The sequence below is a fragment of the Dipteris shenzhenensis genome, chromosome 32 (assembly GCF_047967505.1).
Source record: "Dipteris shenzhenensis isolate YYH24624 ecotype China chromosome 32, Dip_SZ_1.0, whole genome shotgun sequence".
Lineage (NCBI taxonomy): Eukaryota > Viridiplantae > Streptophyta > Polypodiopsida > Gleicheniales > Dipteridaceae > Dipteris > Dipteris shenzhenensis.
In genome coordinates, this window is record NC_141627.1 from 9,628,345 (window position 1) to 9,641,438 (window position 13,094).

Here is a 13,094-nt window from a genome sequence, read left to right on the forward strand (position 1 = left end):
AGAGAGAGAGAGACAGGCTAGGGAGTGCAGAAGTGGTACACAAATGTAGAATCCATGAAGGCTTTCATTCATTCATCATCACTAAATGAGACAAGTGAAGTACAAGCCTTATAGGCTACACACTCACACACTTGCACCTAGTGCATATGGGATAAGTCGCATAGTGACACGTGGCACTCACACATGACACACACACACATGAACTAGTACTAGATCTCCTAGTACTACACATCACCAACACATCACATCAACACACTCTTTGGCTATGATATCTCCAACAAGAGCCCGACCTTGCCCTTTCTCGAGGGAAAGGAAACGGGGCTGGGTCCAGAGGGAGCATGCACCGAGATGAGCATGCTTTGACTGGGGGGGAGGGGAGGGCAAGTGAAAAGAGTGATCACAGTAGGAAGGGCAGGGGAAGGAGGGTGTTGGGGAGAGCTTTTAAGCCGGGGGGTGGGGGGTTCCAAGGGGGGGGGGGAGGGGGGCAGGACGGGGGACAGGTTTGACACAGGCGGGGGGGAGAGGGTTTGTTAGCCGATGGTGGTCCAAAGGAGGCTCGCTGTTGCATTGGTGCCCTGGAGCTCTGGACCTCCTCCTCTGCCAAGGTGGAGGGACACGTGAGAGGAGCAGCAGCCTCTGAATCCTCTACAACACCTGTGACTTGCTGTTGCTACCAGGGGGCTTGGGTGCTCGAACCCCCTACTCTTGAGAGGTCTGCTGGAGGAACAACTGAAGCACCCTCCTAAGGTGAAGGGCAGCTAGCCAGGGGATCGTCTATGCTCCTGAGAGCGGTAGTTGCCTGCGCTCTCTTTTAGTGGTTGGCTCTTTGCCTTCGGCTCTTCGTGGCCACTTGCTCGGATTTCTTTTCATTTCACCCACCTTGGTCCACTTTCCTTTAAAGGGCTCCACCCATGGGGTCTGGGACTTTGCTGTTGCTACTTTTGGGGTTGTTGGGTCCTCTTTGCTTGGTGCTCCCTCTACTGCCTCTGATCAACTTGCTGAGGAGGGGGGGAGGGCTCTAATCTCTAGTGCAATCCTTCACTATGTGGCCCATTTGTCTACAACAAAGATGCCTTCCCGACACCCATAAATCTCTAACCTCTGTTGGAGCATTCCCCTCTCACGGGTGTCTCGGAGAATCACCCTTGAAAGGAACTTTGGGCTCTCTACAACCATCCTGAGCCGAGGGACACCATCATCTGCCACTGCTAAGGCCGCGGACTTTATGGGAGACTCCAACCCCATCCGATGGAAGGAAAAATGGTTATGTACTCCTCTGGAGCATCACCAGGAAGCGAGGGACGTGATGTGTCGAGTTCATGTCCCCTACCATCAATCCTTGGTACTAGGGAAAAAGGTAGACCAAGTGTGGGCCAAGGAGAATAGGGCTCCTCTCCATTAGTGTCAAAGCGGTGGAGGGGGAGCTCAGCTGAAGGAGGAAGATGGCTCTCCTGTAGATAGTGACCTCTTGAATGTGGTCCCCATCTGAATCCAATCCGTCACATGTCTCCTCGTAGGCCTGAGGCTGACTATTCTTCCCACAACTATCTTGTCCTGAAGTGATTGCACTGCTAGCTTCACCTGCTCCTTGTTAGCTGGAGAGAGAAGAATCTTAACGATTGTGGGATCCAAGGGTGCTACCGTGGAGCCCCTTTGGCTAGACTAGTGGTCACCACCAAGGAAATCCTTCTTCAACCCAAGCAAAATCAACTACTGCAAAAAAAAGTGGAAGAAGGAAGGGGAAGAGAGGAGGGAAAAGGAAAAAGGAGGGAGAACGGACCAGCCTCAAGCTAAGGCAAGAGAAAGAGCTCTTGGACTTGGGGGCTTGTAGGGGCTAGGGAGTTCGAATGTGCCACCAAAAGACCGTACCGCAAAACTGAGGCACCTTCCACACCACCTGAAATCAGCTCCAAACTCCAATGAAAGGTACCACGTCACAAGGAGGCTGCCAAAAGCCGCCACAAGCCCACCAGTTGCTCTAGAAATCTTGAAGCAAAGAGCAGCGTCCTGCCCAGCGTAAGCAAGGCGAGGAGGCTCTCGAGAAGTAAAAGTGCTACTTGGGTTGAGACCGATTCCAAAAGGCGTCTCCAATACCACTGGCCAACTTTTCACCACATTATGTGCAGATTTTCGAGGTCTTTCGGAGCCTGTTTTGAAGCTGTTACTGCAATTTCGAGCTGTTTTGGTGCTGCTGCAGCATAACCGTCTCAAAGGTGTTTTCGGGTGTTTTCCTCATCTGCTCCAGCATTTCAAAACCCTAAATCATCTTGGTTCTGCATTTCCAGCCACTTGGGAGGTGTTTCTAGTCTTTCAGCACATCAAAATCAATCGATTCTCTGCGTGAAGACTTGCTGCAGCACCGGTACACTTTGAATAGCCACCTTTGCATTTTGGAGCTGTTTTGAGGCCTCTAGCACACCTACAACAGAGATTTTTATTGTGGAGGCCTTCAGAATACTCTAGAGGCCTGCTACATCAGTTTTGGATCTGCTGATGCCTTTTTTGTAAATCTACATGTCTACTGCAGCATCTCGTGTAGTTTGGAGCTGGTTTGCTGAAGTGCTTCACACATTTCAAGATATATCTTTGCCTTTGCCCCTAACACTACCTTCTTGAGGATATCGAACCTGCTACAGCACCTAGAGTGGTCTCCACGCCCACTAGTGCACATCTCTTGGCTGATTTTTGCGTTTTGAAGCATCTACATGCCGCTCTTTGATTCAGGTTCACTCAGTTCTATATTTTGAGGCATATTCTTGCTGCTTTTACACTAGGGTTTGCATTTTGGAACCTTTGAGGTCATCCACCAGCAGCTGGACACATTTATTCACGCATTTCTAAAGCTGCTGATTCATTTCAGAGTCCTAGAACAGCCTCTTCATTTGCTGGTTATCCATTTCAGCTTGCTGGTTTTGCTACCTCCGTTTGATACTATGGAGCCTCGTCCTCATGGTGAAGACACATCAGCACCACTTTCAGCTAGGGATGAGCAGCATGACAAAGTACGGGCGCTTATTAGTGTGAGGTTGGCCAACAAATTGATTCATCAATTTGATCTCACTACTTCAACTAAGGAGACCCTGGACAAGCTCGAGAATATCTACGCCACATCTATTGGACCTGAGCTACAAGCTTTATTAGCTATACTACATGATCTATCCCTCTCTGAGGTGGTAGATGATCCTTAGCTCTATGTGTTTTTGTGTTGAGTCAATAAAGGTTCTCAGCCTTGAGTTGTCCCTCTAAACTGAATGTATTTGGAGTCAATAAGAGGTACTCTGTCCTAGGTTGTCCCACAAAAATGAATGTATTGTCTTTTACCTTGGTTTGATGGTATTGACCACCCAGTTCAGAGTAAGGGGGGTGACGAGTGATGGTGGTTTGCCCTTGCCGGTCGCAAGCTAACTGAGAAGTCACTATCACACGGAATGGTGTTCAGATAGTTGTACTTGCTCTTCGCAATATTGCGGTGGAGGGGGGATCGGTCTACTCTTGCGTGTTGAGTCTCACACTATTTGCTCTGAAGGGGGGTGTTGGAGATATCATAGCCATACTATAGATGTACTACTATTTGGAGATATCATAGCCTAAGAGTGTGTTGATGTGTAGTACTATTTGATCTGAAGGGAGGTGTTTAGATATCATAGCCACAGAGTGTGTTGATGTGTAGTACTGGGAGATCTAGTACTAGTTCATATGTGTGTGTCATGTGTGAGTGCCACGTGTCACTATGGGACTTATCCCATATGGACGTGGTGCACGTGTGTGTGTGTGTAGCCTATAAGGCTTGTACTTCACTTGTCTCATTTAGTGATGATGAATGAATGAAAGCCTTCCTGGATTCTACATTTGTGTACCACTTCTTCACTTCCTAGCCTATCTCTCTCTCTCTCACTCACGCCATGTTTCTAACAGCTCTCTCCCCTAGCCCTACAGGATGGGAGAATTAACCCATATGCCACATGTCACTATGAGACTTATCCCATATGCACTTGGTGCAAGTGTGTGAGTGTGTAGCCTATAAGGCTTGTACTTCACTTGTCTCATTTAGTGATGATAAACAAATGAAAGCTTTCATGGATTCTACATTTGTGTACCACTTTTTAACTCCCTAGCCTATCTCTCTCTCTCTCACACCATGTGTCTAACAGCTCTCTCCTCCTTCAGCCCTCCAGGGTACTACCTCTTCACAGACATCTGGGGAAGGGATTCTGTCCTTCAAGCTTTCTGCTCTATGTTTACACGCAGGCCTCCCTCTGTCAAGAGACTTTTGGAGGTTGTGGCCATGGAGCTACCATGAGATTCCAGACCTCTACCCCATGCCACTAGAGCTGACAGCTTTGATTTTCCAACCCCACAAAGGAGGATCGATTAGTGTGGTGGGCTCCCGCACCCACCCTCTCTGGTTTCATCAGTTTGGCTCCACAAGGGTGGAGAAGTGGACTCTGACGATGTTTAATGCCATGATGGCGGAGCAGTTGTATCAGATGGTGGATGAGTTGATGGGCCCGCAACGGCAAGACCTTTGGCTAGGTTATGGAGCTTATGCTCGCTTCTAGGTCAGTTTTTCCCTAGAGAAGCCAGGCTCAGAGAGTGATTCGCTTGTCGCCTCAAGTGGTGCTGACGCATCCGCATTACTAGACGCTTCAACAATGTGCTTAGATGTTTGGAGTAGATATTTCCTTCATGCTGTAGTGTGGGCATGAAAGGTTGGCATTGAACCAGTCGACGACCTTGGTACACCAAAGCATACACATATTATTCTCCCTCCAAACGGCCTTTGGAATCACAGAGGTCTGATTTGCAGCAGGAGCAAGCTAACATCCATAGGCAAGCCTTGTTCTCTACCAACACATACCCATGTGTTGGACCATGGTGAGTTGGAATTTGCATGGGCTTCACAACCGTGCACGTAGTCAGCCACAATATCTAATACTTCAACAGGAGTTGTAGAAAGCAGTGGTAGAACGAACGGTAGATTTTCTCCTGATTCAGGAGCACATGTTTTCAGCAATAGACATTGGACGTCGACAGCACCTCCGAGGAGGAGGGGCCCATAGGTTTGGTCCCTAACAATAGGCCGGAGTGGAGGGGTCTGCATCTCAGTCTCCCAAGCAATAGCCCCAATGGTCTTTGAGCAGGGCGAGCTCATCGCAAGTCGTGCAGTTTGGATGGGTCTCCATGTTGGTGAGTCTTGAATCGCGATCCTGAATATCTATGTGCCCGCTTGCAGATCTTGTAGATAGTATCGCCCTGCTTTTTGGAGGCGGCTGACAAAGAGCCTCTCAGATTTTGACTCCTAGATTGTTAGAGGTGATTTCAACAACTTGGAGTTTGCGAAGGATGAGCAGAGAGGAGTCTCTTTCACGGAGATGGCAGCAACAGAGAGGAGCACCTGGGAGCAGTTCATCTTTGCAATCAGTAGTAGAGACCCCTAGAGGGAGCCAGAGTTTACTAGTCTCCCCGACAGCCTTCACTTCTCCTTAGGCCAATGGAGGCATGATGACATGTTGAAGCGCCACGACAGATTTTATGTTGGGGACTGGGTGCTGCATAGGGGAGGATCCACATGCATTCTAGCAAGTACCGCGATGTCAGATCATCCTTTCATTGTACTCCATCTAGAGCAGCCGTGCCTCGGACTTCCCCAAAACGGGGTCCGTATCCCAAATGACCTCTTGCAGGAGGCGGAGGTGCAGCATGTGATAGCAGAGATATGGAGACAGCTAGTAGGGGGACCTAGCGAGGGTTGGGTGTCCTGGGTTGTGGACGCAATCCAACGGAGAAGCCAAGAGCTATAGTCCGAGGCTCTTCATTGGAGACATCCTCTTTAGCAGCGGGAGAGAGCTTTGCAACGCGACCTAGGATCCATTGAGAGACTTGGAGAGCACAACCTAGGCTCCCAAGTTACAAGAGCGCACGGCTCGACTTGTAGGTCACAAAGGTCCGCAGGTTTGAACGTTTGTATTACTCCTCCAAGGCTAGATGGGTGCATCATGAACAAACGGTTTTTCCAGACCACACGGCCTCAGTCAGCTCGGACGCAACTTCACAGGTTGCAAGCTGCGTAGGGACAAATGTACACAGATCATCACGAGATCCTTAAGCTGATTTTGACAGCTATTTCAATCGAAGGTGAAACCAGCCTTCAATAACTAAAAGGGCTGTGATCTTCTATTAAGTCATAAACTTCATAAATAGCCACAAAGCAAGCTTCAATCACTTTAACCACTTCAGACAGCTTAGAAACAAACTTCAACAACAACAAAGGAGAGGCTAGAATGCCCCTGCTCAATGAAAATAGTACACAGTGCACCCACTGGCCCCAAATGCCTTGGCGCCCCTTACGATATTTATTTGATGCTTCTGAATGGAAATGCTTTACAACAAGGGTTCAACCCTACACTTGTCCTCTCTACAAATCCTCTACTTGTCTTCAAGGCATCTAATCCAAGAGCACCACTAGAATTCCCACTGGGACTCAAGCATCCACTTCTAATCTGACCCAATTGAGAGGCATTCAAGCATCCAAACCACTGGCAAAGTGAGCTCAAGCAGTCTCAAGCCTATCACATGTATCCACACTGTCCTTGGTCCTACCACAAGAACACCCTTGCCTCTGGGTGCTTGCTAGAACCTGTAGGAGTCCTGAAAGGATTGCTAACAACACGGATGCACTGTAAAAAGCTGCAAAGCAAGAATGAACAAAGAAAAACAGAACCTAAAACCAATTCCCACTGTCTGTGGCAGAGGGGCGATCTCCTTCCTCGCACCTATCCTCTATCCAAGCTCCCCGCAACGTGCAAGAGGCTTCCAGCTATCGAGAGATGAGAGAAATGAAGGAAGAGAGTAGAGAGAATGCAAGAAAGAGTTGTAGAGGTCAACGGGTAATCAAATCTGCCCAAAGCCTTGACCCTGGAATCTGATGCCTCGAAATGTGTGCCTAGCAGGCCGTACAACATCGAATCCCGCGCCAAACAATCCGTACAAACAAAAAAAATGCCTTGAAATTCATGCCACAGGCCGTACAGCCTCTTGAAATGTGTGCCTGCAACCAAGCTGCCTCGAGAAACGTGCCCAAAAAAAAAGGGGGGAAGGAAGAGAGAGCAACCAAGGCAGCAGCACAGAAGCGCAGGAGCAGCAAAAATGCAACGAAAAACACACAGGGAGCTTCTGCTTAACGTCCGGCCTCTCTGGGAGAGTGAGGGGAGAAAGATGGAAGGTGGGGGAAGGGCATGCATACACATGCATGACAAATGGCACCTCCTTCTTGCCATTTGCCCCTTCATTAAAGTCCTAACCTCCATACCAAGGACAACGTTGGTTGTCCTTGGGCCCAACCTTTAGTCCCCTCTTTTAAAGCCTTTGCCTTGCTCCTAAGACCTAGTAGTGCACCTAGACTTTGTCCCTAGGAACTTCTAGGAAGCATGCACCTCCTCTAGCCAGCCCCTCACGGCCAAACCATTACTACACTTAACCATGGTTAACCCTAGGTTAAGCGTGGGTTGAGTTACAAAGATACTTTACAACGCTTTTTACGTCCCCGTGACATACCCTCCTCTTAACAGCAAACTACCTAAGTTGCTGCTGAAAAATTACAGTGAAATAAAGGAAATAGGCAAAAATAGCCCATACCAAAATATACATCATCTGTAAGATACAACCTAGGAGAGCTCAAGAGTCCATCCATACATCCTCTGTGTCGAGTGTCACGAACACCCATCATGGAGACCTCACAGCAGAAACACTGTCAGCAAGCAGCATCTCAGGTGAGACAATCAGTGCCACCAAGCAATCTCCAGATACATGAGCAGTCTAAATCAAGGAAAGGAGTCATCGTAGGCAACGCCAATACCCTGAGAGGCAGTTTGGGCACAGGTTCCGTTGGTAGTCCCACAGAGTTTGAGCTCCACAAACGAGGATCTATGGGAGGCCCTCAAAACTCTCCTTCCATAGAAGTGCCCAGGGGAGGATGGCTTGACCCATGTTTTTTTTGTTGTTTTCGAAAGCATATCTCCACAACCTTTCATTTGGCTTGCCATGATAATTTTGAAGATTTTTTGCTCAAGCTCCCTCCCTCATTCTTTGAGCCGACGCCGGATCTACCTAACTCTGACGAGAGGAGATAGTTCAAACTTCAAACATCAAACAGTGGAGACCAATCACTTTATTGGCCACCGCGTACAAGACCATGGCCAAGGTCTTGAGCTTGCAATTGAGGACCCACTTGCTAGATGTTATTTACGACACTCGGACAAAATAGAGGAGGTGCCCTTCTTCTCGTACACAACTTGCATAGGGCGACGCCTTAAGCTAGAGGCATCCGCTTGGACGCCCTCGAGAAAGCACCACTGGGTTGAGTCATCTCCCATTTCTGGCCTGAGACCATGGAAGATTTCTTATTTCTCATGGTATTAGCTCATGGGGGATTGCCTATTGGCCCCTAGGTAGAGCAGATGTGGATAGATGGAAGGTGCTTTTGCTACACAGAGGATAGTGCTGGAGACGATCCTCCACCGCCTGTGGGGATGCCTTATGGCTCATAGGATATGGCTAGCATCCTAGGATTGTAGCGCAAACGCAGTAGATGCAGCGGGACTTCACCTAGAGGATGGTTGCATTGCTCATGGAGGGGAGGCATGCCTTCTCAATTGATTCATCTTCGCCAGCATGCAGAGTTCACTCTCAACAGGTCTCTCAAATAGAGAGATACGACGCTTCTCTACCTTCCCTAGTACACTCGGCATCCTCACCAAGGACAATGTTTGGGAGACAGTGTCCAACATTACGGCTTGGAACATCTGGGTCACACGATGCAGCCAAGTGATGAGCGGCTAGAGGCCAATCAAACAAATCCATACAAAGAAAGAAAGCTTTAATACATGTGTAGAGGCAACGTGTCTCCAGAGATTTATTTAATAAACATACGGAATTTAGAAAGCCATATGATAACAACAATAACGTCCATCATACACCCAGGGTTTAAGACATAAAACAAAGGGAGATTGGAACACCAAACCAACAATACCACATTGGGTGCAAACAAGGATCAACCCTAGCAATGCTATTCCAAAACTTTGGACCGAACAGATAGAAAACCCTAGAAAAGGCAAAGAATATTGTCTTCTCCTTAACGAATAGATAGAATTACAATGAGCTGTGACAATAGAAATGTGCCAAAAACATTACAAAAGCTTTAAAGATACATCTTTGATCGAGTTCAAAATGACTTATAAGACAAGTCATATGCAATGGAACAAGTCATATCAAGTTGAGGACTTAGGAAGTAAAGGAACTTGGAAGGAAGGTGGAGATACAAGAGAAGGAAAATGACCAGATTCCAAGCTTGATGCAGGTGAAGGAAAAAAACAAGGAAAGAAAGAAAGAAATTTTATTAGAGTCTTCGAAAGACCGATGGATCTATTAGACTGAAAGAAAACCTGATACAAATCACAGTAAGGGTGGAGCCACTGAAACGAGCATCATCACCCGTGCTGAATCCTAAGTCTGCTCATCATACATAATCAAATACATCTGGATGTAACAATGAAAAGAAAAGGATTGGAGCGGAGCGGAATCCTCCGTATGTCATGTCCCCCTGGCTAGTGCATAGCCGGTGATCGGACGCTGGTGCCCGTCAAAGGGTACCGTGCGTCTCGATCTCCTGGACGAGGCTCGATGCAAAACCAGAGCCACCGTGACTACCGTGGGACGTATCTCGGGTCTAAACAATGACGGGAGGTCCCCTAGAGTGATCTGTGTCCCCTCGATGTCTCATGTGTCGTGCTGCGATCGTCAAGTCGGGGTCTCTGTCACGTCGACGGCTAGAGACTGGACGATCAATGTCACTCGATGGAATGAACTCTGTGATCCTGCTCTGAGAGGTGTCTGATGATGTGGCCAAGCCTCGTCGCCTGAGTAAGTACTCTCTATGTCGGACTCCCTTGTGAATGAAGGCCGCGAGGCATCTCTGATCTGGGTAGGCGAGCAATCTGAAAAGGAGCCCGGAGCCGTCTCTGAAGAGGCAGTGGTAGCGACCTCGGATCTCGTAGTACAATGGGCACTTGAAAATAAAATGCTCCTCCAACTCAACCTCCTAACAGTCGCACAATATGCATAAGCGATGCTCTCCTCCTCGTTTTGACGAAGAAAAGCCTGCTTCTTTCGACGTACGAGAAGTCAGTACTTACGTACCGTGTTTGGTGTGTTCGGGAGGTGACATCTGGTTTCAAGTCGGAGCTGTCGGCGATAAGCCTTGCACTCCGCATCGTACCAATCAAGGTACAGAACCAAGAGGTGGTGGTCTAGTGGACCGTGTGGTGTGGAGAAAGATTTGGAGGACAGCCTCATGGAGTGTGCAACTAATCAAGGCAGCACGGTCCTCTACGAGTGGTATGTGATCGATGTAGGTTAGGAGTCTGTTTAGGTGTCCAAAGTAGGCCGGTGAGAGGCTGTGATCAAAGTGTATGTCGTGGTAGGTGTCGTGCTTCTTATGTGGCGTGTGTGGTGTGGCTAAGCGTGGGGTGGCGATAGTGAAGAATAGGTATGTGTGATCAGCTCCTAGAGGGAGTGGTGCTACAGTGAAGTCGGTGATACATGAAGTGAAGGTAGGGGATCCCATGATGTAATCTACTACACTAGTGCCCCCCCCCCCCCCCGGCGTGTGGGAAGCAAGTAAAACCACCTGAGAAGGGCCATAGGTTGAGCCCGTTGTAGATGATGAGATCATGCATCTTGCCTAAATCAAGGAGCGCATGTCCGTATGGTGTAACAGGCCCGTGTTGGTCCGATGAGGTCCTCGTCATACCTACTCCGTCTAGGTCCATGTCTGGCAACATGATAGAGTCGTCTCGGAAGTCCAGGAGTGGTGCATGTCGCGTACTCGTCTTGGTGTTGAAGTCCCCAACAAGGAGAACTTCCCCGCGGGCTGAAAGGTCTGGGATATCCTAATGTAAGGGTGCATATGGCGATATCTCACCCTCTTCTCATGCCACTCTGGCGAAGTGGGATGGGTCTGGCGGGAAGTAGCATATTGCTATGAAAAGTTCATGGGTGTCTATGCGTCGGATCCAGATCCACATGAATCGGGAGTGTGCATCCTTCCTGTCAATGGAGATGGCTCCAGCGAGGGAAGACCTGTACAATACTGCAACCCCGCCTGATCCTCGGACTCCTCCTGTATCCCTCGTCTCATCCCTAAAGGCTGACTCCCATGTGTCGCCACTAGCTATCGGTAGTGGACGCTCTGGGCTCTGGTGTGTCTCCGTGTAAAAGACTATGTCTCGTCCTGTATAAGACTCCGAGAAGTCGCCTGGGTCTGACCATAAAGTGCCATTACAGTTCCAAATGGAGAGAACCTGAAGTGCTACATGTGAAAGAAAAGGACAAGCAAAGGAAGAAGAAGCAAAGGAGAATGGGCGGGAAGCAATGGAGAGAGGGCGGGTGTAGAAATCGTGATTCACCAGCACAAGAAAATGGTCTGTCAGGCGCCGCGCATGAAAAATTCGGGGAAGAAAAAAAGCCTATCCGAAATTCTGTTTTACACTTTGGAAACGGCTCAGAAACATTGTACCGTTTCACACCTTCCACATGTGCAGAAATCACGATTCGCCGACACAGGAAAATGGTTCATCAGGCGCCGCACATGAAATTTTGCGTTTCGGATACAACTAAAAACGTTGTACAGTTTCAGACCTTCCAAAACAGAGTTTTATGACTAGGGATACGCTTACACCCCCAACCTCAACAACAAAAATTAGAAAAGCTAAGAAGGTATTGAAAACAACTGAACAGCTTTCTAGATTAATTAGAGTAGATATATATTGATTCAAAAAAATATTCTAACATAGGTCATTGGGAATAATATGTTTTAATTTAATTTAATACTATTTTAATCGTCCTCTAAAATTTCGCCCCATGACCCCTCTACCCATGCACACAAAGAATCACATATTAGGCCTAGAACATTTAATGTATCCTAGGCTTGCTAGGGCCACAACTTCTCAGAATTAACCCAGTTAGGGCTCATTGTATAGCATCTAATGTGCATGCAAGTGGTCAGTTTAAAGATGATTTCACTCAAAGATTGTTGGTTCAAAGATGAAGTCCCAACTCTCACGTGTAATCTATGTAATCTTGTGTCCTTGTAAACCAAGCAATATCAAACTATCAAACATGCAAATCAGGGATTTAAGCCCATATCACCAGAAAAATCAGAATCAAGCAGCTCTTCATCCTCTAATAGGCAGGGCCAACAAAAGGTTCACTCCTAAGGAAGCCAAGGCAGATCATTGAGCCCTCTAAGTAAGACAACGTAAGTTTGTCGTGAGAATTATGAACCAGAGGAAAGGGAGTGCAATATCTTTGGATATAGGGTGGCCTCCCAAAGTGAACTTTTGTATACAAAAGCAAGCCCAATGAACTTGGCCCTGTTCTATGAAATCTAAAAGAATACACAGGCAAGGGTTTGTCCTCTAGATACACAAGCCTACCCCGCATGCTTTTATTTCAAGCTAGCTCACACATCATGATGGTTGAGCATACAAATTAAGGTAACCCCTATGGCTGGCTGATGGTGGCATGCTTGCATAGTTATGTAATAGCTAACACATCTTCTTCTTAAGAATCGCAGAATTTATATTCCCACTTATGGTCTCATGCTTCAATTGAGGCTAGACCATTAACTGAACCGTCATTCCTCGATAGAATTATATTGCTTCCTACTTTGATAACAAATAAAATGCTGAAATCTATGTTTCACGCTAATTATGTGACAAAGCTCTCTCATTGGACATCACTCACATCGCGAGTTGCATATAAACCAATGTGTGCAAGTTGACAGTCCATGCTCTCCACCAATACTTGATAGTTCACCAGATTTGGCGAGCAACTGAAAGGAAAACTCATAATGCATAAATATTCAATGGATGTGAACTCGAACTCATAACAGAGGCTCATGACAATAGAAGCTGAAGATTAAGCCTGCCTTTTAATACACCCAAAAACGCCAAAAACGCAAGTCAGACTTTCAAGCAATGGAAACTTAGGTCTTCTCTATACAAATCGATAACCTTGTACTCAATAAGATTAACAGA

General features: G+C 47.4%; 1 protein-coding gene across 2 annotated transcripts in view; it reads right to left on the bottom strand.

Annotated features, from left to right (window-relative positions):
* The window catches only part of SUVR5 (histone-lysine N-methyltransferase SUVR5), a 69,432-nt gene that overhangs the window by 18,203 nt on the left and 38,135 nt on the right, over window positions 1-13,094 (bottom strand). For both annotated transcript variants that reach the window (XR_015540532.1, XM_087370434.1), the window contains exon 10: window positions 12,802-12,889. Coding sequence is in view for 1 of the 2 variants with exons in the window: in XM_087370434.1 (XP_087226560.1) it covers window positions 12,802-12,889 (88 nt within the window). In the remaining variant the exon portion in view is untranslated. The remainder of the gene's footprint in view (window positions 1-12,801; window positions 12,890-13,094) is intronic.